General features: G+C 50.1%; 1 protein-coding gene and 1 non-coding gene across 4 annotated transcripts; one reads left to right on the forward strand and one right to left on the reverse strand.

The window, feature by feature from the left end:
* Positions 1-2579: 2579 nt before the first annotated feature.
* Positions 2580-2742, reverse strand: LOC127225540 (U1 spliceosomal RNA). Its single transcript, XR_007834823.1, has one exon. It is a non-coding gene; the product is annotated as a U1 spliceosomal RNA (small nuclear RNA).
* Positions 2743-6025: 3283 nt separating this feature from the next.
* Ptch2 (patched 2) lies at positions 6026-25712 on the forward strand. 3 transcript variants are annotated; one of them, XM_051188533.1, is made up of 22 exons: positions 6026-6256; positions 6624-6816; positions 14143-14332; positions 14436-14505; positions 14635-14726; positions 15273-15468; positions 17684-17805; positions 17942-18089; positions 18169-18300; positions 18386-18541; positions 18634-18726; positions 19082-19207; positions 19302-19420; positions 19528-19876; positions 19996-20308; positions 20400-20542; positions 20626-20806; positions 20941-21221; positions 21305-21442; positions 24392-24534; positions 24614-24713; positions 24954-25712. In XM_051188533.1, the coding sequence occupies exons 1-22, from the start codon at positions 6185-6187 to the stop codon at positions 25143-25145; spliced, it is 3549 nt and encodes a 1182-aa protein (XP_051044490.1). In that variant the 5' UTR covers positions 6026-6184; the 3' UTR covers positions 25146-25712. The 3 variants fall into 3 exon arrangements, with proteins under 3 accessions (XP_051044490.1, XP_051044493.1, XP_051044491.1); XM_051188534.1 differs by lacking the exon at positions 6026-6256 and adding an exon at positions 7241-7289 and having other exon boundaries at positions 6683-6816; XM_051188536.1 differs by lacking the exons at positions 24614-24713; positions 24954-25712 and having other exon boundaries at positions 21114-21221.
* Positions 25713-26905: the final 1193 nt, after the last annotated feature.

Consider the following 26905-nt stretch of genomic DNA (forward strand, 5'->3'; position numbering starts at 1 on the left):
GGACCCCCTGGACCTAGAGTTACAGGCAATGCTTATTTTGGGGTTCTCTGGAAGAGCAGTGAGCACTCTTACCCACTGAACCATCTCCAACTCCCAGATTGAGTGCTTTTTTTGTTTTGTTTTGTTTTTGTTTCCCAGACAGGGATTCTCTGTGTAACCTGGTTCTGGCACTTGCTCTGTAGACCAGGTTGGCCTCAGACTCACAGAGATCCACCTGCCTCTGCCTCCCGAGTGCTGGGATCAAAGGTGTTCGCCACCACCTCCTGGCAGGGTGAGTGCTTTCTAAAGGCCCTTCCTATCTTCGGGTTAGTTCTTTTCTTAGCGCTCCTGGCTACGGATTCTAGGTCCCAATCAGAAGTCTCAGACCTCGAAGGGGGTGAAGCTAGGGTAGCTGTGGTGGGAAAGGGAGATGGCAGCAGAGAGGAGATGCCTCAACGGTTGCAGACCCCTGTGCTCCTTTGCATCCTTCCCTGCTATACCCTCAGAGCCCCTCACTGAGGGAAATCTCTCCTGCCTTCCCAGAGTCTGTTAACTGCATGCACCCAGGAAAGGAGCTGAAGAGTATCTGCCCCAGGTCTGAATCCCAGCTGAGAGCAGCTTCCAGCTCAGGGTGCTGTGCCATTGTCCTGGCAGCTCCTAGATGTCAGAAGGCGTTGTTGTTCTCTGTGCTCTGTCTGTCTACCAGTAGGCAGAAGCCATTTTTATTTCCCTTTGGTAGCTGCAGATGGGTAATGTCTGCAACGTAGCAACAATTGGAATGTCCACTGGCCTGCCAGCCAGGAAGGTGGTGCTGGTAGAAGTCTGCCCTGCTCTTCCCGGGAATGTTTGATAAAGGAAGCAAAGGAAGAGAGGATGTATTTTTGTTTTTGTTTTTCAAGACAGGTTTTCTCTGTAGGTTTTGGAGACTGTCCTAGAACTGTCTTTGAAGACCAGGCTGGCCTCCAACTCACAGATATCTGCCTTAGTGCTGGGATTAAAGGCGTGCGCTACCACTGCCCAGCTGGATGAGGGCAACTTTTAAGGAGGCCTTTGAGAAAGTGCTAACATAAATCAAGCCTAGCTTGGTGGTGCATACCTTTAATCCCAGCACTCAGGTGGCAGAGGCAGGTAGACCTTTGTGAGTTCAAGGCCAGATTGCTCTACATAGTTTCAAAACAGCCAGAGCTACACAGACCCTATCAAAAACAAAAAGAAAACAGAAAAAGCACCTTTGCAAGCTTCCCATCCAGAAAACTTAAGGGCTGCTTCTGCAGGAACCATCTCTTAACACTTCTTTTCAGCCTGCTGACAAAGGCTCTTAAATTGAAGCCAACATTGTCCTCCCTACAAGTTCCTTCCCAAACTGAGATTTGCAGGAAGCACCTTTGTTTATCTACAGCCATCCCTACCCTTAAGGAGGGAGGTACGTAAGCCAGACCTTTATACTTTTATAGGCTGTTTTTTTTTTTTTGTTTGTTTGTTTTTTTGTTTTGTTTTTTTTTTTTTTTTTTTTTTTTTTTTTTTTTGAGACAGGATTTCTCTGTATTGCTTTGGAGCCTGTCCTGAAACTCCCTCTGTGGACCAGGCTGCCAGGCTGGCCTTGAACTCACAGATATCCTCCTGCCTCTGCCTCCTGAGTGCTGGGATTAAAGGCATGTGCCATCACCAACTGGCTATAGGTTGCTTTCTTAGTAGTTGCTCGTGTGATGGGTGCCATATCCCAGTACTTAGAAGCTGAAGTGGGAAGATCACTTGAGCCCAGGAGGTTGGGTAACATACAAAGACCCCCTTCTCAGCAGAAACAGAAACAAGACACTAAATAGTTAACTATGTCCATGGGAAGGCCCACCCAGATAGAAGGTCTAGAAAGCTCCTGATGGAGCTGACCCTGAGGGAAAGGGACATTGTATTGGAGGCCAGGATGACCTGGCCTAGACTCCAACCACATGGAAAACAAGTTGCCTTTGGCACCGAAAGCCTCTCTTCCCTGTGCCCCACTGGAGAGCTATTCTCTGATCTCCAGTTGCAGCCTCTGGCACCAGAATTGATAGCTGCTATTGATCTGAAGCTGCCTGATGGGAAGATACACACATAGCAAGCTTGGCATCTAAGTCTAATCAGCCACCTATTTTCCCTCCACATCATGGTCATTGCCTCTACCTGGCCCAGATAACAAGCAAGCAAAAATTATGGTAAGAAGTCTTGGAAAATACATAAAAAGAAGATCTGCCCTACATCGTATTAATCCTCCCCTGAAATCATAGCGCTCACTTTCTCCCATGTGCCTATGTGTGTGTGTGCACGCGAGTGTTTTTTGTTTTGTTCTTTTTGTTTATTTTGGGTTTTTTTTTTTTTTGAGACAGGGTTTCTTTGTGTAGCCCTAGCTGTCCTAGAACTCACTCGGTAGACCAGGTTGGCTGGAACTCAGCAATCTGCCTGCTTCTGCGTCCTGAGTGCTGGGATTAAAGACATGTGCCACCATGCCTGGCTAGCCTTCTTTACCTTACTATCTTATTTCTGCTAATTATGCTAATTATCTAGTGCCTGGCTCTAGTTCTTCTAAAAGGAAAAAAAAAAAAAAAAAAACCACTTTTTTTCTTTGGGGGAGATTGAGAACATAGTCCCCAACTACCACAAAATATGCGGTCAAGTTTCCCACATATGGGGAAATGGCAGGGGCCAGCACATCTGAGCATAATAGATAAGCCTCGTCCTGAGAAAACCACCTTCGTGATCATGGTATTTCCCCTGCCAGGTAAGTACACTAGTTCTTGCCCCAAACCCAGGAAGTAATTTTGTTGAGCTAAAGAAAAGCCATGTTAGGGGTTGGGAAAATGGATAAGAGCATGAACTGCCCTTGCAGAAAACCCAAGTTCAGTTTTGAACACCCAAACCTAACTGTAACTCCAGCTCCAGGAGAATATGATACCTCTGGTCTCCACAGGCACCTGCATTCATGTGTACATACCCACATACAAACACACATTTGGTCATTTTGAGCAACAACCCTAGCTTGGGAAGACTAGAAAGGATAGATGAGTTTCTTATACTCTTGTTGAATTGATTAGCAGGAGGTTTTCTCAGTGGATAAACTCTTTGCGAAGCATCCATAGAAAGCCCCAGTGTGGTTACACCTATAACCAACCTTATCTGCACAGTGAGTGGTGTGTGTCAAAATCCCAAGCCAGATGTCATGATGCCTGCCTAAAGTCCCAATATTTGGGAGGCTGAGACAGGAGGATCAGAGCTTAAGACATATCTCAGCTACATATGGTCATCTTTATTAAAAAAAAAAAAATGCTAGGTCTTTGATACAGCAATTGATAGCAGCCATCAGCTGGTAAAGAAAGCACAATCTCGGCTGAGGTGATTACATACCTGTCTCTATGGAACTCTAGCTTGCAGGACCTGATAACATGAAAAATCTCAAGAAGTGTCAGATCTGTCCCAGCATTATAATGCCACCCTGTGCTTATTCTAGTCGATTCCTGTCTTTATAGCCCCAAGATCCATGTTGGAGTCCACAAAGCCCATGTGAGAGCTGTTTCTATTTCCACAGAGGACTTCCTGCAATGACTGGGGGGAAGCACTATGCACACAGGCTACAGGCTTCCTGTCTTTTTTTTTTTTTTTAAAGATTTATTTAGTATGTATACCATGTTCTGCCTGCATGTATGAAAAGGGCATCAGAACACATTACAGATGGTTGTGAGCCACCATGTCATTGCTGGAAATTGAACTCAGGACCTCTGGAAGAGCAGCCAGCCAGTGCTCTTAACCTCTGAGCCATCCCTGCAGCCCCTTTTTAAAATATTTACCTTATGTATATGTGCCTGAGTGTCTGTATGCTTATCATGTGTATGAAGTTGTCCTCAGGGGCCAGAAGGTTCTCCTGGAGTTACATGCAGTTGTGAACTCCACTGTGGGTGCTGGAAGCTAAAATTAGGTCCTCTACAAAAGCAAAAGGTGATCTTAACTGCTAAGAGCTCTCTCCAGCCCAGGCTTCCTTTCATATCCAGGTGCCACTCAGCCACAGGATATCAGTGTTGTAGACAGATGCACTAATCCCTCCTTAGGATCCCACCCCTCAACCCGTCTTCCTTTCCCTAAGACTAACGCCTAGAGCTGATGTCAAATCACACAAGTTCTCAAAAAGTTTGGCAATGTGTAACAAGACCAAAAACATATTCATGCTTTTTGACCCAAACAACCCCATTTCTGGGAATCTGTCCTAAGGACATTCTGCAAATGACTGATGGGATGCCTGTGCAGTAACATGAAATATTTATGATATAATGATTAAGAGGTCTGGAAGAATTGAGCAAGAGGCTAGCCAGATGTGTTAGCGGTATCAGAATAATAGATTTATTGTGGTCTTCCTTTTTCCCAAATTTTGTTTTGTTTGTTTTCTGAGACAGTCTCTCTAGGTAGCCCTGGCTGTCCCAGAACTCTTTGTGTAGACCATGTTGGGACCTGGAACTCATAAGAGATCCACCTGCCTTTGCCTCCTGAGGATGAGATTAAGGATGTGTGTCACCATGCCCAGCTTCTTCCCCACACTTTCCATGACATAGCAAGAGTTTATCAGTCAGGAACAAACAGAAACAGTGTGATCAGATGGGAAAACTAGAAGTTTAACAGACAAGCTCCTCTCATCACCTGTCACTTACACCTGGTCTCTTCAATTCTTAGGGAAGCACTCAACATTATTGAGCACCACTTACTTTCTAGCAGGGGAAACAGGCTTTCAATTGCTGTACATGAGTTAAGTCATCACAAATACAATAATAGGACAGGCTGGACAATGCAGGCCTGTATAATTCCTGAATTTGAGAGTAGAGGCAAGAAGATCAGGAGTTCAAGGCCAACTTAGCTATCTGAGACCCTGTCTCAAAAAACATTTTAAAATAAATCCTTAAAAATATAGGCCAGGCCGGGCGGTGGTGGCGCATGCCTTTAATCCCAGCAATTGGGAGGCAGAGGCAGGCGGATCTCTGTGAATTTGAAACCAGCCTGGTCTACAAGAGCTAGTTCCAGGACAGCCTCCAAAGCCACAGAAGGACCCTGTCTCGAAAAACCAAAATAAATAAATAAATAAATAATGTAGGTGGGCAGTGGTGACACACATGTCTTTAATCCCAACACTCAAGAAGCAGAGGCAGGTAGGTCTCTGGGAGTTTGACAACAGCCAGAGCTGTAACACAGGAAAACCCTGTCTTGAAAAACAACAACAAAAAAAATAGCACACAGATAAATAAACAGTGTTAATAAGAAGCAGGAAGAGAAAATAAATTACCCACCAAGAGCAAAAGGGAATCAAAGAACTACTCTTCCACAAGTTTGGACTATTTGACTCAAGTTCAGGTTTGAAGTTTATCTGCCAAGACATGGCAGGGTTAGGAAATTACTGAGGGCAGTTAGGGACTGGAAGGCAAGTGAGTGGGTGTGAGGCACTTATGAGAGAAGCTGTAGTTATAGTTGTTTGATGCAGGATCCTGGGCTTTGGAGCAATCATGAGATTTGCATTTTAGAGCAATGACTCTGGCCTACATGGAGAGAATGGAAAGGAGGTCTTCGGGGTTGCTCTGGGTCAGGAAGAAAGGGTGGCCCTAAAGGGACCAGCAGACTCTCTTTCTCAACATCCTGACTTACACTTGGCCAGCGACGAGAGCCTCCAGGATCGCCCTCCCTTCTCCTCCCCTTGGGCCCCGCGGGCGGGCAGGCGAGCAGGGGAGGCGAGGCAAGGGGTGGCCCTGCCTGGGTGGTCTCCTGCCCCGCCCCCTGCGGCGCCGTTACCTAGCAACGGATCCGGCAGCCGGGCTGCGGGTAATTTGCAGCCCCCTCAGCCAATAGGAGGGCGTCACCCCGGCCCGCTCCTTTTTCTGAGGCTCCTGCTGCTTCCCGAGATCAGCAGTCGCCACCTCGAGCTGTGAGGTGCTTCGTAGCAGCCAGTTCCACACGCGGAGCCCACTTTGGACCACGGCCCCACAGATCCAGAGGGACTTAGCGCCGCGGGCCTGCACCACCCCGCACCGCTGCTCCGGGCTACTCCTGTGCATCTGCACCCGCGTCTCACTCACGACCGCAGGTTCGCGGCCCCTAGGAATCCCCAGGCGAAGCCAGACCGCACAAGGGGCCGAGCTAGCCTATGGCCGCGCTCAGATAACGCAGGTTGGGGGCGCTCGCGCCCCCCATCCTCATCAGCATGGTTCGGCCGCTGTCCCTTGGAGAGCTGCCTCCGAACTACACACCTCCGGCTCGGTCCGCTGCACCTCAGGTGAGTAGAAGAGAAGCTAGAAGAAGCTGGGCTTGTGTCTGTCACTTGAACGTCTGCAGGGTGTGTGATGTTTATAGGGCAGGTGTTACTGGATCTGTCTGAAGACACAAGCTAGCAAGTGATATTAGTTTATCTCCTATCATCCGGTCATTGAAAACAGTACCTCTGTGGGTTCGCCCCACATCCTCGGGTGTGGAGATGGCCACAGCGAAAGAGAGCGTTAACTCTTTAATTTGAAGCCTCTATCTGTAGCTGCTTCCTGCCCTGCATCCAGAAGTCAGGAAACCAGGACATGACAGAGAGAGAAAAGAGAAGGATTCTGCACTGTTACCCTGACACCTGGCTGACCCTTCTCTTTCTATCCCAGATCCTAGCTGGGAGCCTGCAGGCTCCTGTCTGGCTTCGTACTTACTTCCAAGGCCTACTCTTCTCCCTGGGGTGCAGGGTCCAGAGACACTGTGGCAAAGTGCTCTTCCTGGGACTGGTGGCCTTTGGGGCTCTGGCACTGGGTCTCCGAGTCGCCGTTATTGAGACAGACCCAGAACAGCTCTGGGTAGAAGGTGAGTTACCAGCACTGGTCATAGCTGCTTTGCTATGTGGCACCCAAGACAGAGGTCAGGATGAGAAGCTGGCCACTGAGCCCGGGGTAGACCTGGTCAAGGATCTGAGAGATCTCCCGATCAGTGTATCTGGGCATGTTAGAGAATGATTAGCTTTCCCCCAATCTCCCTCAGTGCTGTGAATGGAGCCCCGGGGCATTGTGCATGCTAGTCAAGTCTCTAGTTCAAGCTGTACCCTCAGCCTCACACTCTACTTCTCTAATCTGAAAATGGACACCTCTAGATGGTAGCATCCTATTAGTAATCTTATAGAATATGTATCTTTGATTATGTGTGTGTTTATTTAGCGTTTATAGCTAACCTGCTTTCTTTTTGTTGTTATTGTTTGGTTAGTTTTTTGTTTGTTTTGTTGTTTTTGAGACAGGGTTTCTCTGTGGGGCCCTGCCTGTCCTGGAAGTCAGTCTGTAGACCAGGTAGGACTCAAACTCAGAGATCCACCTCCCTCTGCCTCCCCAGTGCTGGGAATAAAGGCGTGTGCCACCACCACCCAATGAGCCTTTTTAAAAAATTGTACATCAGAGTTTAACAAATGGAACAAGACTCATTTTTCAGTAGCCAAGGAAAGTAAAATGTGTGCTGGGATAAGTTCCATACAAAACAAAGTAGAGTGTACTCATATTGTATAAGAGAAAGCAGGGAGAGACCAGGAAACTGGAAGTTAGCACTATGATTCTAGATACTCAAGGGGTTGAGGCAAGAGAATTGCCTTCAGTCTAGGAATTAAGCAATAGCCTGTCTCAGAGGACAGCCAGAAGGAAGATCACTGGGGATGTAGCTGGTGGCAAAGTGTTGTCTAGAATGCCTAAGGCCCTAACACGGAAGAGGGTGAAGCCAGAGGAAAAAGAAAAGTTAGTTCTGGAAGGATAGGAACCCTTAATCAAACCATTTGACTGGGCTTCTGGGTAGAAATCTCAGGCACCTGGGTCCCTGTTGCCAAGTAGTGCAGAAGTAGCCTAGACTGCACTTTGAGGCAATAGTCAGAGTCAGATGAGATCAAACCCCCCACTTCCTAATGAAGCATTAAGCAATTAATAATTTCATCATGCCTCTATTCTCTCTTGATGCCTGGTTTCATATGTGGTTATGACCCAGTCTTCTCTGTTCTTCCCTGGGAAATCAGCATTTGTGGCCTCCGCAGACCTCCCCCAGCCCTGGCCCATACCCAAGGCAGGTCCCAGGTCGCAGTCTCACACCCTTGAGTTATTGCAAATGCTGGCAAGCCCTAGGATACAGAGCAGATGTTTCTTGGAGCCTTACTGCATCTTGGGCTCCCACACCCCATCTCCACCCTCCCCCCAGCCCTCTGCAGGCTCCTAAGCATTCACACTCTTAAGACAGCCCTAGGGTCCACAGCAGATGTTTCTTCCTGCCTGCCAGCCTGCCCCCAGCACTAGGACACACATGTGCATACACGCATATATGCGTGCGCCCACACAAACCACTGCTGCTTGGGTGGTCCCAAATGACTTGAATATCCTGCCACAATAAAGTGAGCCCCTCTTCCATGCCCTTCCCTTCCTCTTTCTACATTCCCCAGACTGTCCCCAATTAAACACTGCTTGAACATCCGAACTTGCTCATCGCCCTCCCGCCCTCCATCAAAGGAGGGGCTTGTCACTGCCAGGTTTCTGCTGTTGTTATGGGGAAGGTTCTATAAGAGAATGTAGCTGATTCCTAGGCTTTTTGGGATATGCCCAGGTAACCTTGACCTTGGGATATTCCTGCTGTAGACTCCTTTGTGTTGAGATTAGTAGGATCCCTGTCTAAAAGCAGTGACCATGACATGATCTTTTCTCTGTAGCTCTGTAGTCGAATCTCCTCATTTAATGCCCTTCCCAATGAAGAGCTGGTCAAATTGAGAGCCAAAGAGACTTTTTGTTTCTGGTTTTGCTAGGATGGAAAGTAGAAGGAGCACCTCCGTTAGCAGAGTTTCAGACAGAGGTCAAGGCCCTCCTTGCTGTGAAATGTGACTGTTTGCCTTTGCCTTTCCTGAAGTGTGGGTGGTTTTAAGGTGGGGGCTAAGGATCAAACACCATTACCTTGGACAACTTAAAAGTAAGGGCTCAGAAGCAGATAGTTATGGGGCTGGGAAGACGGCTTAGTGAGCGAAGTGATTCCCGAGAACCTGAGTTTGGATCCCAGCATCCATGTCAAAACCAGACATGGCGGTGCACATCTGTAACCCCAGCACTGCCTGAGTGCCATGGCAGATTCTGGGCTTGCCAGCTAGTCTCACTGAAACCATGAGCTCCAGGCTCTGGCAGAAACCTTGTCTCAAAAAACAAGGTGGAGGGACTGGAGAGATGTCTTGGTAGCTGAGTGTTTACTGTGCATTCTCGAGGACCAGGGTTCAGATCCCAGCACCCATGTAACAAACAAAGTGTCACACTCATACCCGTTACCCTCAGTGTCAGTGGGATGATTTGCTGGCTTCAGGCCTAGCCAAGAAAACACAAAACCCAGCTTCGAGGAGACAAAGAGCCCCTCCTGGTCCTCTTCTGCCTTCTTCATGTGGACACAGGCATGCACACCTGCACACGCATGTAGGTAGTTCTGTAAACACGGATGAAAGTGTAAACCACAAGCCTGATACGGAGCAGGGGGCCCTTTGATGTGAAGGCAGGGGATGATCACCACCTGCTGTCGGGGCCAGCAGCAGCTCAAAGCTAAGTCCCCAGGAGCTGTCTCAGTTCTCATCATCTGTGTCTCTCACAACTAACCCGTCCTTTCCACCCTTGTGATGGTGCCATAGTTAAGACCTGTTCAAGCTTCTGCAAAACACTGCTAATTACATCATTAGGAGTCCTTGTAGCCACTTGAAAGAGAAAGAAGGGGGTCCAGAGAACAGGAAGGAAGAAGGCTGAGGTTTTGTTCTTGTAACGGGAGATTTGGCAATGGAGAATTCCAGGTGATTAGTCTGGCAGACAAAGGGCATCAGCCAGGATCCAGGTTCTTTCTTTCCCCTCTGTCTCCAGCATATGAGACTTGTCCTCAAGCTTACCCCAAGAAGCTGTTGCTCCTGGACATGGTAGCACATAGTTACAATCACAGAACTGGGGAGAAGCAGGAGAATCAGTAGTTCAAGGCTAGCCTCTGCTACATAGTGAATTCAAGGCCAGTCTGGGCCAAATGGTGAGGAAGAGGATGGTGGTGGTCGTAGAGGAGGAGGAAGAGGAGGAAAAGACAAGGAAACTAAAGTTATATCTGGACATGGTGGCTTATGTCCTAGAAGCAGAGGAAGGAGAATGTTGAGAGTTCTAGGCCAGCCAAGGATACATAAGCAGACTCTGTCTCCTGCAGGCCAGGCTAGCCATGAACAACTTCACACTGAGGGATCGATAACCTTGATTCTCTTGCCTTTGTGCCTTCCTGAGTGCTGAGATTACAGATGTATGCCACCACACTGCCTTATATGTGGTACTGGGGATCAAAGCTTGGCAAGCCGAACAGGCTCCCTAACCCTGCATCTATCTCTCTCTCTCTCTCTCTTTAAATATTTTTTTTAATTTGTTTACTTATTTTTATTACATATACAGTGTTCTGTTTGCGTATTTGCCTGCATGCCAGAAGAGGGCACCAGATTGCATATGATAGATAGTTGTGAGCCACTATGTGGGTGCCAGGAATTGAACTCAGGACCTCTGGAAGAGCAGTCAGTGCTCTTAACCTCTGAGCCGTCTCTCAGCCCCCCTGCATCTCTTTTTAAAGTGATGAAGACTGGGCCTGTTTTCACAGACTGATACTCTCAGTTACTTGGTAGGCTGAGATAGTTTGAGGACTTCCTGGGCTACAGAGTAAGTTCAAGTCCAGTCTCGACAGTTTATTGAAATGATGTCTCACAGTTAAAGTACTAGGACTGGGGAGGTGGCTGGGTGGGCAAAGTGAGCACATGGACCTGACTTCCAATTCCCAACACCTTTGCGAAGGTCGTGGAGCACACATCTGTAACTCCAGCGCTGGAGTGAGCAGAGAAGACACAAGTAGATCACAGTGATAGAAGACACCACATATTAACCTCTAGCCTTCACACACTCATGCACAGGCATATACACACACAGGCACATGCACACTCACAATGAAAAGCACCTTTTAAAAGGATGGAGACTGTAGCGGTAGGATGCTTACCTAGCATGTATAGCCAGCCTGTGTTCAATACTAAGTGCATAAATTAATAGATGAGTAGGGAGATAAATGGAATATAGATGGATGGATGGGTGGATGGATGGATAGAAAGAATAAAGTGAAAAAATCTGAAAAAAAAAAAAAGAAAGAAAAAAATTTGAGAAGCCTCCCAGCCAATTTGCTGTCTGTTCTACTTGTTGAGAATATATTACTGGTGAATCCTTCAGTTATCAAAACCCAATGTGATTCTGTGATTGGGCCCATGAAAATGTGTTTCTGCTCTGCGATGCTAGAGAGGAATCGAGACGTCCTTAGTCAGTGGCCTTTCTGAGGATGGCCAGTAAAATCAGTCAGCTAGCAAAGAGGCTAAGAAAATGAATCAGCCTTGTCTTCTAATCTGCCTCCACATCGGCCCTTGTGGTACAGAAATCTGGCCAGGTCAGTCCCTGTCCCCGCTTGGGGCCTCCCTGTCCTTGCTTCCTACCGGATTCTGCAGAGACGACTCCTCTGTGAGCCTGTGCATACTCTAGGCGCTCTGCTGTCTGAGTCAGTCACTTCTTCAGCGTTGCTGACTCGTCCCTGGTTCGCTCTCATGTGTACATGGGTGTTTGTCTACATGTATGGCAGTGCACCACATACTTGTCAAGTGCCTGCAGAGGCCAGAAAGTCTCAGATCCCCTGGAGCTGGAGTTACAGGCAGCTGTAGGCTGCCACGTAGGTACTGGGAATTGAACCCAGCTCCTCTGAAAGAACAGCCAGTGCTCTTAACTGCTAAGCCAACTCCCTAGCCCACTGGCTCTCTCTTAAAACTCCAAACCTTTAGTAGTGCATAGCACTGGATCCTGAACCCCTTTCCTAATTCCACGGCCCCCTCTTAGACTTGTTACATAATGAAAACATCAGGTTATTATTCAGGGCTCTGTTCAGAACCTGCTCATTCCCGTCCCCATCACAAGACTTGAGTCCCTGCAATAGCTCTTAGGCCCTTACAAGCAAAACTTTTGGACTAGTGCTTTAGAGCATTAATACTGAAGTAACACACCGAATTACACTCCATGGTGGACCTCTATAATCCAGCAATGCTGTCAATTTTTAATTTTTGTTAATTTAGTAGATAGCAATTCATTGCTGCTTTATTATTCAAACAGGATCTCACACAGTAGTTCAGGTTGCTCTTAAACTCACAGCAATCCTACCTCAGCTACTCAAGCACCAGCCTCGGCTACATAGAAAATGTGAGGCCAGCCTGGATTACACGAGGCCCCATCGCACAAAAACAAAAGGAGTGGCAGGGTGCAGAGATGAGGGTTAGCTTATCTAGCTCTCAGAGGGCCCTGATCAACTCCCAGCACTGCATATAAGCAGGCCTGTTTATCTCTACGGGAGGCAGGAAGATTATTCCCAGTCATGCTCAACTACATAGCAAGCTCAGGGCCAGCCTGGCAAGAGGAGCCCTTCTCTCCAAAAACAATAAAAGAGTAGTAGAGACTGTAGCTTAGGACAGAGCACTTTTCCCACGTGCTGTTACCTAGAGGTAGAGTGTACACTGGTTAACCAGTTATCTCTTTTTGTAAAGGAACCAGCTTAGAAGATAACATTCATTTCTCTGCTCTCCTGCTTTTTCCCAGGTGTCCACAGTCTTTTCTCTCCTTTAGTTTCCCCTCCTTTGTCTGTCATGTCATTTCCCTCCCAGAAACTACTGGCTACAATTCCCTCTCTGTTGCTCTGGTGTGTGGGCCATTTCCTAGGTCTTTTGTGTGCCTTTATTCTAATACTGCCAAGATGGGCACTACCTGCCTTTTTGTTTGCTTGCTTGCTTGCTTGCTTGCTTGGTTTTTGAGACGGGGGCTCACTGTGTAGCCAGGCTATTGTAAGCCCATGAAATACATCAGTCCTCCTGCCTCAGCTTTTGAAGTACTGGAGTTACAGGAGTGAGCCACACTCAGCCTCGCTTTAAGATGAATAAATTAGGCTAGAGAGGCTTTGTGGTTAAGAACACACTGGCTACTCTTACAGGAGACCCAGCATTGATTCCCAGCCTCCATGTGGCGGCTCAAACCATCTGTAACTCCAGTTCCAGAGGCTCTGACCTCAGAGGGTCTCAGAAATGCACCTGATGTGCATGCATACATTCAAACAAAACATTTGTACACAATCTGTAACTCCAGTTCCAGAGGCTCTGTGCATGCATACATTCAAACAAAACATTTGTACACATAAAACAAATAATAAACCTAAAAAAAATCTTTTTAATATTTTAAAATAAATAAATGAAGGTGAGAATCGAGGCTCAGAGAGAGTAACATGTCAAGACACAGAGTATCAGACACAGGCCCTGAGAGCCTTGCCGCCTCCCATGTGCAGTATTTTCCCTCTGCCCTGATATCTGCCGTCAGCCTTGTGAGCTGGTGTTTGTCTTTCTCTGTCCCTATTTTATCCTGAGGATTCTTTAGTCTTGTTGGTGTATTTTAAGTTGTCCGTGTTTCTTTTCCCTCTTCAGGCATGGGGGCCAGGGCCCATCTTGTCCTGGTGACCCTGAAGGGTGACTCTCCCCCTTGCCCATGGGCTAAGGGCCCATCGTTACCGGGTGTGGCCATCACTGCCCTGTGTACCTGACTGGAAGCAGCCTCTAGACCAGACTTTTAGTCAACCATCCCCAGAGGGCCCTGTGGTCCCTCCATGCCCTGCCCAGCTAAGCAGAGTGGGATGAGGGTGCCTTACCTTGATGTTCCTATAACCCTGCAAGCTCGGTTCACACTGACATTTTCCTTCTGGAGCTGGGATTGAACCCAGGGCCCCACACATCCTGTGCAGACCCTGCACGGTTGAGTGACACCTATTCAAAATTTCAAGCCTTTGCATTGAGCCCCAGCCAGTGTGGGTCGTGCTTAAGCTGTAGACCTGCAGCCATAGAGTCCTGCAGCTATGGCTTTCTCCACTTGCCAAAGAACTGCAGGCTAAGAAGGGCAGGAGATGCTGGGGACAGGGCTGTCACCCTGGGGCCGTGATAAGGCCACCAAGGAGAAAGCAGAAGCTCTTCCACAACATTTCCTGACCTGGGGGCCCTCAGAGATTGGGTCCCCATTTTTCAGAGCGCTGCTCTACCTGGGCCCTTCCCCAAGCCTTTACTCTTTGCTCTGACAGTTGACAGCCAGGTGAGCCAGGAGCTGCATTACACCAAAGAGAAGCTGGGGGAGGAGGCTGCATACACCTCTCAGATGTTGATTCAGACCGCAAGCCAAGAGGGGGGAAATGTCCTCACCCCCGAGGCACTGGGCCTTCACCTCCAGGCAGCCCTCACAGCCAGCAAAGTGCAAGTGTCTCTTTATGGGAAGTAAGTCTGGTCGAGGCCCTGGGTGGCTGGGCACAACTGATGCTGTGGGAGTTCTAGAATGGGGTCCCTCTTCGACTGATGACCTGTGCACTGGCCATTGCAGGTCCTGGGATTTGAACAAAATCTGCTACAAGTCAGGAGTTCCACTTATTGAGAATGGAATGATTGAACGGGTACGTACCCGGGCTGTTCCCAGTGCCCGGCAGAGGCACCGTGGGAAGGAAGGCTCAGAGACTCCGCTGGGGGTGGGTGTTGGGAGGATGGATTGGGGGTATCCTAGTGACCTGGGGTGTCCTTGACAGATGATTGAGAAGCTGTTTCCGTGCGTGATCCTCACCCCGCTTGACTGCTTCTGGGAGGGAGCCAAACTCCAAGGGGGCTCTGCCTACTTGCCGTAAGTGCCCCAGCCGCCCCTGGAGCCCTAGTTCATCTCCAGACTCTGTCGGAGAGGAGAGGTGTGGGGTATGAATGAAAAAGGGTAGTGAAAGCCTTGCCAAGGACAGCCTGGGCTTCACCTGTCTCTCCTCACCTCTGAAGGGGAGGAGGGCCGTCTGCTTTAGACAGAACACACAAATCCTCAGCCAAAGATCTCTAGAGACTTTCCTGATCGCAGTAGCTGGCTGTCAGCTATATTGTTGCTTGGATTTAGAAGAAAGACTGTTGTTAGATGCAGGTGTGGATTAGAACCAGGGTCATCTTAGTGTAGATGAGTGAGGATTTTCTGGACCTGTCCACATATCAAGCACACATATCCTAGGGTCTGTCTTAGCCCCTTTTGTGTCCAAAGCTCGTGCAGCAGCCTGGTAGCCAAGGCAAGCCGAGCCTTGCACATTCTCCTCTTGGAAGAGGTCCTTGGAGTGGAGCAGGGGTCCGCAGCAGCAGTCTGCTGCAATGCTGCAGGCATTGACTTCTGACCTTCATTAACCACGGGCTTCCCCAGGGGCCGTCCTGATATCCAGTGGACCAACCTGGATCCCCAGCAGCTGCTAGAGGAGCTCGGCCCCTTCGCCTCTCTGGAGGGTTTCCGGGAGCTGCTAGAAAAAGCACAGGTGGGCCAGGCCTATGTGGGGCGACCCTGTCTGGACCCCGATGACCAGCACTGCCCACCTAGTGCCCCCAACCATCGCAGCAGGCAGGTGGGTTCCTGAACAGGTCTGCCAGCAAACGACAGTTTCCTGTCCTCATGAGCTTGCTCACACACAACTGTCCATTCACTTCTTAAGAACCCTCGAGTAGCGCAAGAATCACTTCTCCTTTCTTCTGTTATATGTAGGTGTTTGTGCCTGAACGAGGGTAGTGAGTGCATGTGAGTGTAGGTACCCAAGGAGACCAAAAGTGTTGGGTTCTGTGGAGCTGGAGTTACAGACAGTTGTGAGTGGGCATGGGCACTGGGAACCAGACTGGTCCCTTGGAGGAGCAGCCAGTGCTCTCGCCCTCTGAGTCATCTCTCCAGCCCCTTCTCCTTTTCACTCTGTTCTTTCATCTTTGTTGTTGTGTGGTTTGTTGGTTGTTTTGTTTTGTTGCAGGGTGGGGGGCATGTAGGATGTAAGACAGGGTCTCACTATACAACCCTGGCTGGCCTGGAACCTACTGTATAGAGACCAACCTGCCTCTGCCTCCCAAGTACTAGGATTAAAGCCTAAGGGGTCCATATGCATATATGGGGTGCCTGTGGAAGCCAGAAGAGGGTGTCAGATTCCCGGGAGCAGGAGTTGTAGGTGGGTGTGAGATGTTGGGTGTGGCTGCTGCAAACAACCCTGATACTCTAGAAAGGCAGGGGGCGCTCACAGCCTGCTGAGCCCCCTTCTCTCCAGCCCATTTTTTGCAGTGGGGTCTTTCTATACAGGCCTCAGTGGCCTAAAATTTGCAGTGTAGATCAAGTCAGCCACAGATTTTCAGCAGTCCTCCTGTGTCTGCCTCTCAAATGCCAAGATACTAGGGGTTCTACCATTGTACCCAGCTTTGTCTGTTTTGAAACAGGGTTCCCTGTTGGCCTCCAGTTCACTGGGTAGTTTAGGGTGTCCTTGAACTCTTGACCCTCCAACCCGACCTTCCAAGTGCCAGGGTTGCAGGTGTGTGTCACTGCACCTGAGCTCTTCCTCTACCATCTATCTCTTCTTGTTGGATTTTTTTCCCCCAGATTAAGCCTCTCTCTGCAGCCAGGCTGCCTCAAACTCACAGTGGACCTCACTCCTCTGCCTCTTAAGTGCTGGGGTTACAACCATGGCCACCATTAGGAGCTGCCTTTCCTTTTCTAAACTCAGGGCTATACCTTATCAAAATAGACTCTACAGAGCCAAGCAGGGTGACACACACCTTTAAGGGTCCCAGAACTCCGGAGGCAGAGGCAGGTGGATCTCTTGAGTCAAGGGACTTGAACTACAGCGTTCCAGACTATCCCAAAAATACTGCTACTAATAACAGAGAAAGACTGTACAAGGAAACCAAGAGCAAGAACATAGCTCAGTTGGTAGAGGGCTTGCCTAGCATGCATGAAGCACTGGTTTCAATCCCCAGCACCACATAAAACTCACAAAAGTGGGCGTGATGGCTCATGCCTGCAACCCTCCGCACTCCAGAGGTAGAAACAGAGGGATCCAAAGCTTAAGGTCATGCTGGATACATACTGAGTTTAAGGCCAACCTGGGCAACAAAAGATGCCAGAAAAAGCTAACTATGAATATCAGCCCTCATCTCCCAAGGGTCTGTGTATCCTTGGTGGTCAGTCTACTTTCAGAGCCCTCTATGGTTATGCCTACTCCTTCCAGCAACCCGTTCTCCAGGCCTTTGATTTCTCCTGTGGCCTCCAGAGAACACTCGCTGTAGGCTCATGCAGTGAGAAGAGTCGGGCCCACTGAGTTCTGTCTCAGGCATGGGTTCTAGAGGTACAAGCCCAGGCTCTTCATACACACACACACACCCTGACTGCTGGGTTTACAGATGTATATCACCATGCTGGGCTGGATCACCCCACGACCTCTCTTTTTGTATGTGGTAGTAGTAATGGTGATCAACTCCAGAGCCCCGTGCATGCTAGCTAGACAAGTGCTCTAACCCTGACTGTTATCCCCGGCCACCTAGAGCTCTAAGTACTTCAAGGCCCTCTCAGGGCTGAGATGGCTGAGCTTAGGTAAAGGCACTTGTCACCAAGCCTGATGACCCGAGTTTGATTCCCAGGACCCACATGATGGAAAGAGAGAGAGAAATAATTCTCAGAAGCTATCCTCTGACCTCCACATACATGCCATGACATGCTTGCATGTTCTCTCTCTTTCTCTTTCTCACACACACATAAATAATATAATTTTAAAAATTCTAAAGACTTATAAACCTCTTTCTATTCCCCTCTAGGCTCCCAATGTGGCTCAAGAGCTAAGTGGGGGCTGCCATGGCTTCTCCCACAAGTTCATGCACTGGCAAGAAGAACTGTTGCTGGGAGGCACAGCCAGAGATCTTCAAGGACAGCTGCTGAGGTCGGGCCTCCCCTGGGACTTGGTGAGGGGACTGGGAAGCCACACTGTAATGCTAGGCAGCTCTGGAAAAATCACCCCACAAACCCACACTGGATATTTCGGCAAGCTCTGACTCCCCCCCTGTACCCCCCACCAGGGCAGAGGCCTTGCAGAGCACCTTCCTGCTGATGAGCCCCCGTCAGCTGTATGAGCACTTCCGGGGCGACTACCAGACACATGACATCGGCTGGAGTGAGGAACAGGCCAGCACAGTGCTGCAGAGCTGGCAGCGGCGCTTTGTGCAGGTGAGTACCGGCACACGAGGAGGCGTTCTCTGAGGCCACGCCTTCCTCCTGTCCCCTCACACTTACCCTGTGTCTCCAGCTAGCCCAGGAGGCTCTGCCTGCCAATGCATCCCAGAAGATCCATGCCTTCTCCTCCACCAGCCTGGATGACATCCTGCACGAGTTCTCTGAAGTCAGTGCCGCCCGTGTGGTAGGAGGCTATCTGCTCATGGTGGGTCCTGCGTCTAGCGATGCCTCGCCTCCAGCAAGTCTCCACCCTGGGAATCCCTGCCTGACACTGTGTCCTCTCCCCACAGCTGGCCTATGCCTGTGTGACAATGCTGCGGTGGGACTGTGCCCAGTCCCAGGGTGCCGTAGGTCTTGCTGGGGTGTTGCTGGTGGCTCTGGCAGTGGCCTCAGGCCTTGGACTTTGTGCCCTGCTTGGCATCACTTTCAATGCTGCTACTACTCAGGTAGGCCAGGACTGGGGGGGCAGCCTTTGGGGGGCCATCTCCAAGCTACACGGTTCCTTCAGATGATTGGTTTCCCCCCTCTGCACCTTCAGGTCCTGCCCTTTTTGGCCCTGGGCATCGGCGTGGATGACATATTCCTGCTGGCACATGCCTTCACAAAGGCCCCACCCAACACCCCTCTCCCAGTAAGGACACATCCAGCAGCCTGGGTCCATATGAAGTTCATCAAAGTGGTTAAGAGCTTCTTGGTTTGAGTAATCTTGTCTGATTGGCCCATTGACCCTTTTGTGCATTCTTCTCCCCATATGGAATGGGAGTAACAGTGGCAGGGCTCGTGTCCTGAGGGTTGGCATAGGATCGGGGATGGAATTCTAGACTGGTGCCTAGGATAGCACATGTCCATTCACAGTACCTGGCAAATGTTGACTTCTGTGGCAGCAGAGTTCCGTTTCTGCCTGGTTTCTGAACCTCCCCTACGCTGTTGGAGTCCCACAGTCCTCCTCTGTGACCTGAGAGTATGTCCCTGCTCTGTCCTGGCAGGAGCGGATGGGTGAGTGTTTGAGGCGCACGGGCACCAGTGTCGCACTCACATCCATCAACAACATGGTTGCTTTCTTCATGGCTGTCCTGGTTCCCATTCCTGCGCTGCGGGCTTTCTCCCTACAGGTGAGGCCTCGTGAATGGGCAGGTGGGATGGGGTGGACATGGAGCTCGGAGCATGCTTCATCCATCGGGCCTTCATCCCTTCCTGTCTCCCCAGGCAGCCATAGTGGTTGGCTGCAACTTTGCAGCGGTGATGCTCGTCTTCCCAGCCATCCTCAGTCTCGACCTGCGCCGACGCCACCGCCAGCGCCTAGATGTTCTCTGCTGCTTTTCTAGGTGCTGTCCCTGCGTACCCACTCTTTTTCTTCCTCAACCTCATCCTAGCCTGTCCCCTCCCCTGCATCTCAACATAGGACTCATCTGCTTCTCTCTGACCCTTCCAGCCCCTGCTCTGCTCAGGTCATTCAGATCCTGCCCCAGGAGCTAGGGGACAGAAGAGTACCAGTGGGCGTTGCCCACCTGACTGCCACGGTGCAAGCTTTTACCCACTGTGAAACCAGCAGCCAGCATGTAGTTACCATTTTGCCTCCTCAAACCCACCTGATGTCCCCATCTTCCGACCCACTGAGCTCTGAACTCTGCAGTCCTGTAGGGTCCACACGGGACCTTTTAGGCCAGGAGGAGGGGACAAGGCCAAAGGCAGCCTGCGAGCCCCTGCTCTGTGCCCAGTGGACACTTGCCCATTTTGCTCGGTATCAGTTTGCTCCGTTACTGCTCCAGACACAAACCAAGGTTAGCCCAGGTCAGGTGGGCAGAAGGGAGACCCAGCATGCCTGTCTCCAAGCAGGGCAGAGGGCTGGAGGACAGCCCTGGGCCTGCTGCTTAGTTCCCCCGTTCTCCGTTTCCCACAGGCCCTGGTGCTGGTGTCCTTTGGGGCACTTTTGGGCCTGAGCCTCTATGGAGCCACCTTGGTACAAGATGGGCTGGCCCTGACAGATGTGGTACCTCGGGGCACCAAGGAGCATGCCTTCCTGAGTGCCCAGCTCAAGTACTTCTCCCTGTATGAGGTGGCCCTGGTGACACAGGGTGGCTTTGACTACGCCCACTCCCAGCGTGCCCTCTTTGATCTGCACCAGCGCTTCAGCACCCTCAAGTCTGTGTTGCCCCCACCCGCCACCCAGGCACCCCGCACCTGGCTGCACTACTACCGCAGCTGGCTACAAGGTAAGAGGCCAAGAGACCAACATACAGGAGTGCTACAGAGCCAAGTCCTTAGGGCTGCTGGCCGATCCTGGCCCATCCTGTATGCCTCCAGGTATACAGGCTGCATTTGACCAGGACTGGGCTTCGGGACGCATTACCCGCTACTCTTACCGCAATGGCTCTGAAGATGGCGCCCTGGCCTACAAACTGCTCATCCAAACCGGGAACTCCCAGGAGCCTCTGGATTTCAACCAGGTAAGGAGCGGACTAACTGGTCAAGAGGCACTGGAGGTCCTAGACCTCAGAGCTCAGGCCCTTTGCCCTCTCTGCCTTCACAGCTGACCACAAGGAAACTGGTGGACGAGGAGGGACTAATTCCACCAGAACTCTTCTACATGGGGCTAACTGTGTGGGTGAGCAGTGACCCCCTGGGCCTAGCAGCCTCTCAGGCCAACTTCTACCCCCCACCTCCTGAATGGCTGCACGACAAATACGATACCACTGGGGAGAACCTTCGCAGTGAGTCCTGGGGGAGCTCACCTAGAACCTGGTCCTCAGCCACACAGGCCCTGACCCCCCACCCCCACCCCCCACCCCCGCCACTGTTGCTCGCGTCCCATCACCCTCCCTCTGTTCCTCTGTCCTCTCCACAGTCCCAGCAGCCCAGCCCTTGGAGTTTGCCCAGTTCCCCTTTCTGTTGCATGGGCTCCAGAAGACTGCAGACTTTGTAGAAGCCATCCAAGGGGCCCGGGCGGCATGCATGGAGGCGGGCCAGGCAGGAGTGCATGCCTATCCCAGTGGCTCCCCCTTCCTCTTCTGGGAGCAGTATCTGGGTCTACGGCGCTGCTTCCTGTTAGCGGTCTGCATCTTGCTGGTGTGCACCTTCCTTGTCTGTGCGCTGCTGCTCCTCAATCCATGGACAGCTGGCCTCATAGTGAGTATTTGCAGGGTGGAGAGACCCCAGCAGCACCAACATTCCTCCTGCCAGGAGCCCCGGGTAAACCCTGCCCTCTACAGGTGCTGGTCCTGGCGATGATGACTGTGGAGCTCTTTGGTATCATGGGATTCCTGGGCATCAAGCTGAGTGCCATCCCTGTGGTGATCCTTGTGGCCTCTATAGGCATTGGTGTTGAATTCACAGTTCACGTGGCTCTGGTAAGTGTAGGCCCTTCGAGGAAAGGTCAGCTGCTCAGTATTTAGCGTAAATGGTGTGTGTAGGAAGGAACTATTTAAATGTTGAAACTGGGAGTGGTGGTTGCGCCTTTGATCCCAGTGCTCAGGAGGCAGAAGTGAGCAGATCTCTATGAATTGGAGGCCAGCCTTATCTATGAATTGACAGGCCAGCCAAGGTTACATAACAAGAATCTCCAACAAAAAGAATCAGGAGGGCCAGAGGCAGGCATAATGGGACATACTTGTAATTCCATCATTTGGTAGAGAGAAGCAGCAAGATAGTTCAGGGTCAGCCTCAGCTGCAGCGTGAGTCTGAGGCCAAAGTAGTTCCAAGAAGAGTGAGAGGAGAGGAGGAGGGGGAGGAGGAAGGGGCTGGGGAGCATGGTGGCTCAAACATGACATCCCAAATTCCACCTACTCCAAGACTCAAGAATTCAAGGCCGCTGGGTGTGGTTGTTGTTTTTCCTTCTGGAGACAGGGTTTCTCTGTGTATCCCTGGCTGTTCTGGAACTCATTCTGTACACCAGGCTGGCCTCAAACTCAGATCCACCTGCCACTGCCTCCCAAGTGCTGGGATTAAAGGCTTGCAGTTTTTGTTGCTGCTTTTTTAGACAAGGCTTCATGTAGCCTAGGCTGACCTCAAACAGAGGATGACTTTGAACTCCTAATCCTCCTGCATCCAGTTATTACAGGTGTGAGAAACCATGTGGAGCCCAGTTCTTGCGTCAAGTGCTGACTGCTATACTACTTACATCCTTTTTTTCTTTTTTTTTTTTTTTTTTTTTGTATGTATAGGGGTGTTTTGCCCACATGTATATATGCCGTGTGCATGCCTGGTATTCACAAAGCTCAGAAGAGGATATTGGATTCCCCGGAATTGAAGTAACAGATGGTTGTGAGCCTCCATGTGGATGCTAGGAATGGAACCCAGGTCCTCTGCAAGAGTAGTAGTTGCTGTCAATCTAAGCCATCTCTCCAGCCTTAACAATTATATCTTAATTAGTCTAGATGGTCAGTAAATAAGTAAACTATAAGGTCCATAGCTATAGCGAGAAAGAAAGAGGCCTGTTTGGAATGGCATAAGACAGAATGGATGGTGGGAAGATGGGCAGTCTCATGTAATTTAGGCTGACCTCCTCCTGCCTTTGTGGCTGGGGATGACCTTGAACTACTGCTCCTCCTGCCTCTGCCTCCTCCGTGTTTGGGTTCACCACTATGCCTGGCTTCTTTTCTTTTCAGACTTTAGATCAAACTCATACACCTCAGGCAGGTGCTCTGCCATCAGGCCACGTCCTCGTCCCTGGGAACCAACAATTCCTTTAAATAGTTTTACTATAAAGGGGAGCAGAAATTGTGTGGCTAGCGGTGTGTGTATGAAGGAGGGACTCTACTGAAACAAATGTGTTAGAGCCAAAGAGGGTCCAGCTTCACATGCCCAGGCCATCCAAAGCACCAGCACACCAATTAGTCTCCACAAATGGCATTATTCTCCCATCCCCACAGCCCCATAATAACAGGTTATAAGAAAAATGTATTGGCCCATTGTAAGAGTACATGTCTGTAATCCAGGCAAGCACTCAGGAGTCAAGACAGGAGGATCACCACAATTCTAAGGGCAGCCTGGTCTACACAGTGACCTGCAAGACCTTGTCTAAAGCAAACAAGTAAATAATAAAACAAAACAAGCATAGTGGCATACACCTATAATCCGGTCCTTGGTCGGTAGAGGCAGGAGGATGAGTTCATCCACAGCTATGTAACAAGTTTGAGGCCAGCCTGGGCTATGTAGCAAGTCAGAAACTAGTCCAGGCTACATGGACTCATGTCTCAAACAAATACTAAAAGGTAGTAGCTATACTTCTGTAGTTGAATGCTCACTGGATAGGATAAGGGCATGAGTTGGATATTCCCCAGCACTGATTGGGGGCGGGGGGGGGGGCCAGTGTGCAAAACAATACAAAGAAAGAGTTTTAAACGTTACCCAGAGGGGCTGGAGAGATGGCTCCACAGTAGAAAACATTTGGCTGCTCTTGCGGAGGACCCAGATTAATTCCCAGCACCCACTTGGCTGCTCACAAAACATCTGTACTTCCTCTCAAGGGACCCAAAACTCCCTTCTGGCAGACAAATCTGTGTGATTGCAAGACCAGCCTGGCCTATATAGTGAGTTCCAGAACAGCCAGGGCTACATAGTGAGACCCTATCTCAAAAACAAACAAAAAAGCTACCCTGAGAAGTACATCACCTTGTTTGTTGTCCATCCTCCTGGGCCAGGAGTTGACACATTTTATTTTCTTTTTTTAGACAAGGTCTCACTGTTTAGCGCTGGCTGTCCTGGAACTATCTTCATAGACCAGGCTGGCCTTGAAGTCACAGACATCAACTGCCTCTGCCTCCCGAGTGCTGGGATTAAAGGCATGCTCCATCACCGCTCGGCAACACACAATTTTTATTACGTATATTTAATTTTGAGAGAAGGGGTGACAGGACAATTGCAGTAGCTAGTTCTCTCCTCCAGTTTGTAGGTCCTGGCAATTAAATTCAAATCATCAGGCTTGGCAGCCATCTTACTGGCCCCACGCACACTTGTTTGTAAAAGGCCAGGGAGTAAGCATTTCATACTCCACAAGCTACGTTCTTATCCTCATAGCACAAAAGCTGCCATGGGCAGCAGTGCGTTAAAGGAATAAGTAGTATGGCTTTGGCAAAACTGACCAAACACCATTGATACCTATCTGGACATTGCCCTTTGTGACCAGACACATCATCTCTAGCATCAACAATGCTTCCAGACCATTCCCATGAAGTTACTTCACCTAGCCTTCTGTAGGGGAAAGCCTGGGTGCGCCCTGGAATGGCTAAGAGCCACTGGGAACATTGGATGGGCTGGCTGTGATTGGCAGAAGAAGAACTCCAGGGCTCTCTCCCCAGGGCTTCCTGACCACCCAGGGGAGCCGGAACCTACGGGCTGCTCGTGCTCTAGAACAAACATTTGCCCCTGTGACCGATGGGGCTGTCTCTACATTGCTGGGTCTGCTCATGCTTGCTGGTTCCAACTTTGACTTCATCATAAGGTATAGAAGGGTTCTGAAAGAGGGGACTACCCACCCTGGCCTCAAGGCCTGGCCACTGACCCTCCTCCCTCTCTCCCAGGTACTTCTTTGTGGTTCTCACAGTGCTAACACTTTTGGGTCTGCTCCATGGACTCCTGTTGCTGCCTGTACTGCTCTCCATCCTGGGCCCCCCACCACAGGTGACCAAACTCTCTCTCTGTCCTCACCCCAAGGGACAGGGTGGTAAAGCAAGGGAAGGGACACGCCCAATACCAAACGCCCTCAGGCTTCAGTGGAACCAGCCTTAGCCTTTTAGGACCCAGTGTAGAGGGGCTCCCCAGCCTTACGGTCTTGTATTATGAGCGCTGACAGGAGCCCAGCTTGCCAACAGTAGTGGTGATCTTCAAGAAGGGGCTCACTGGGGCTGGGGTCTCTTCCAGGTGGTACAGGTATACAAGGAGAGCCCACAGGTCCTCAGCCCTGCAGCTCCCCAGGCAGGTGGACTCAGGTGGGGCATGCCCCCCACCCTGCCCCAGAGTTTTGCCAGAGTGACTACCTCCATGACTGTGGCCCTCCACCCACCACCACTACCTGGAGCCTACGTCCACCCAGCCTCTGATGAGCCCACGTAGTCCCTCACTGCTGATGGCTATAGCAACCTCAGCTCTAGAGGAGCAGGTCTAGCCAATGTGTGAAAGAGCATCTGAATCAAAGACACCCCATAGGACCACAGGAACTCACTGGGAAGCGATGGGTGGGGTGTGAAATGCATGATGGACCCCTAGAAGGCCCTATGCTGCTGTCTGCATCTCCTCCCCTGACTCAGTCACCCCAAGCTTACCTGATACCCAAAGAGGACAGCTACTGCTTGTGTGAGTACATCCTAGCACAGCAGACTCTTGGGAACTCATGTCTGTATCCAGGTTGGGGTCAAAGGCTGCATTCTGGCTACAGTGCGGCCCTGACCCCTTCAGCCCCCACACTGTCACCTCAGCAGACCAAGCCTGAGGGCCCTTAGCACAGCCTCCCAGTCCTGGCCCTTACTGCTTGGTGACGCCTAAGGCGGCCTTCTGTACCTCTTCCCATCTCCTACCACATAAATTATTTATATGAAGATGTTTATTTTTGTATATAGATGCTGCTGAAAGTTTTATTTTTAAAGAGTAAAATATATTCTATACAAACTCATTTCAAATGACTACGGAGCTCTTTGCTTTTTCGATGACTCGTGAAAGTTAGCTATCAGAGGTGGCTTGCATAGTGTCAGGGCGAGAAATCCTGGGCTTGTCTAGATCTGGGCAAAGCCTGGAAGCATGATATGGTGGCACACCCTTAATCCTAGCACTCAGGAAGGTTCAAGCCAAGGCTCCCAAAAGTGCCCAGGCCCTTGTGAAGGCCCCCTAGGAAAGGCTTCTCCAATGTGCCCATGTGAAGACAGCTGACAAGTGTGACACACTGACACAGTATTTGCAGATGATCAGTGCCCTGTGCTGTTTTTTTTTTTTTTAATTAAAATTGAGGCTTTTAAATTGAGGTTAATTAAAAATGAGGTTTTTAAAAAGTGCTTAGCATCAAAAATGATGCAAACCTTAGTGTCCGCCTGGCATTCCAGTCCTCGACTCTCCAGATTTAGCCTGCAGCTTCCTGCTCCTTCAGCATGTCAGGAAGGGGCAAATCCAAGAAACAGGTCAACATGGTGAATGGAAGGTCAGCAAAGTGGCCGTGGAGGAAGGACTCGACCTAGGGAGTTATTTTAGGATGTTTGTGAGTGAGAGGAAAGAACCCTAACCCAGAGCAACCTCCATGGCGGGACTGCTGTGCACCCACAGCATTGTCTGGCAGGTAGAAAGTTGTAGTTAGCTAACCATGTGGGAGATTGTCCTTAGGATGCCCAAGTCAGTGCCCAAGTCAGTGACAGCACCATTCAAGTTGCTGGTGGTGGAGAGGTGGCCAGCCCTGTTGTACAGAGGCCTTGAAGAGCCCGAACACAGCCTGTGCTACAGTCAAGAGTCTCACCCAAATGGATGTCAGGGTCTTTCCTCACCCTTCCCCAGTTATCCTGATGGACAGACAGACACCCTGGGTTCCTGCCACCACTCACCCAGGCACCCTGCCTTCTCACATCTCACCCATACAAAGGCCAGAAAACCATGGTCCAATCAAACATTACGAACAGAACACATTGCAGCTGAACCAATACTAAAACACCTTAAAAGAATTAAAGTGAGCCAGATGATGGTGGCACATGCTTTTAATCCCAGCACTCAGGAGGTAGAAACAGGTGAATCTTTTTGAGTTCTAGGCCAGCCTGGTCTACAGATCGAAGTTCCAGGAAAGCCAGAGCTACACAGAGAAACCCTGCCTGGAACAGCCCCCCCCCCAAAAAAAAGAA

Source organism: Phodopus roborovskii, unplaced genomic scaffold, assembly GCF_943737965.1.
Source record: "Phodopus roborovskii unplaced genomic scaffold, PHOROB, whole genome shotgun sequence".
NCBI classification, from domain to species: Eukaryota; Metazoa; Chordata; class Mammalia; order Rodentia; family Cricetidae; genus Phodopus; species Phodopus roborovskii.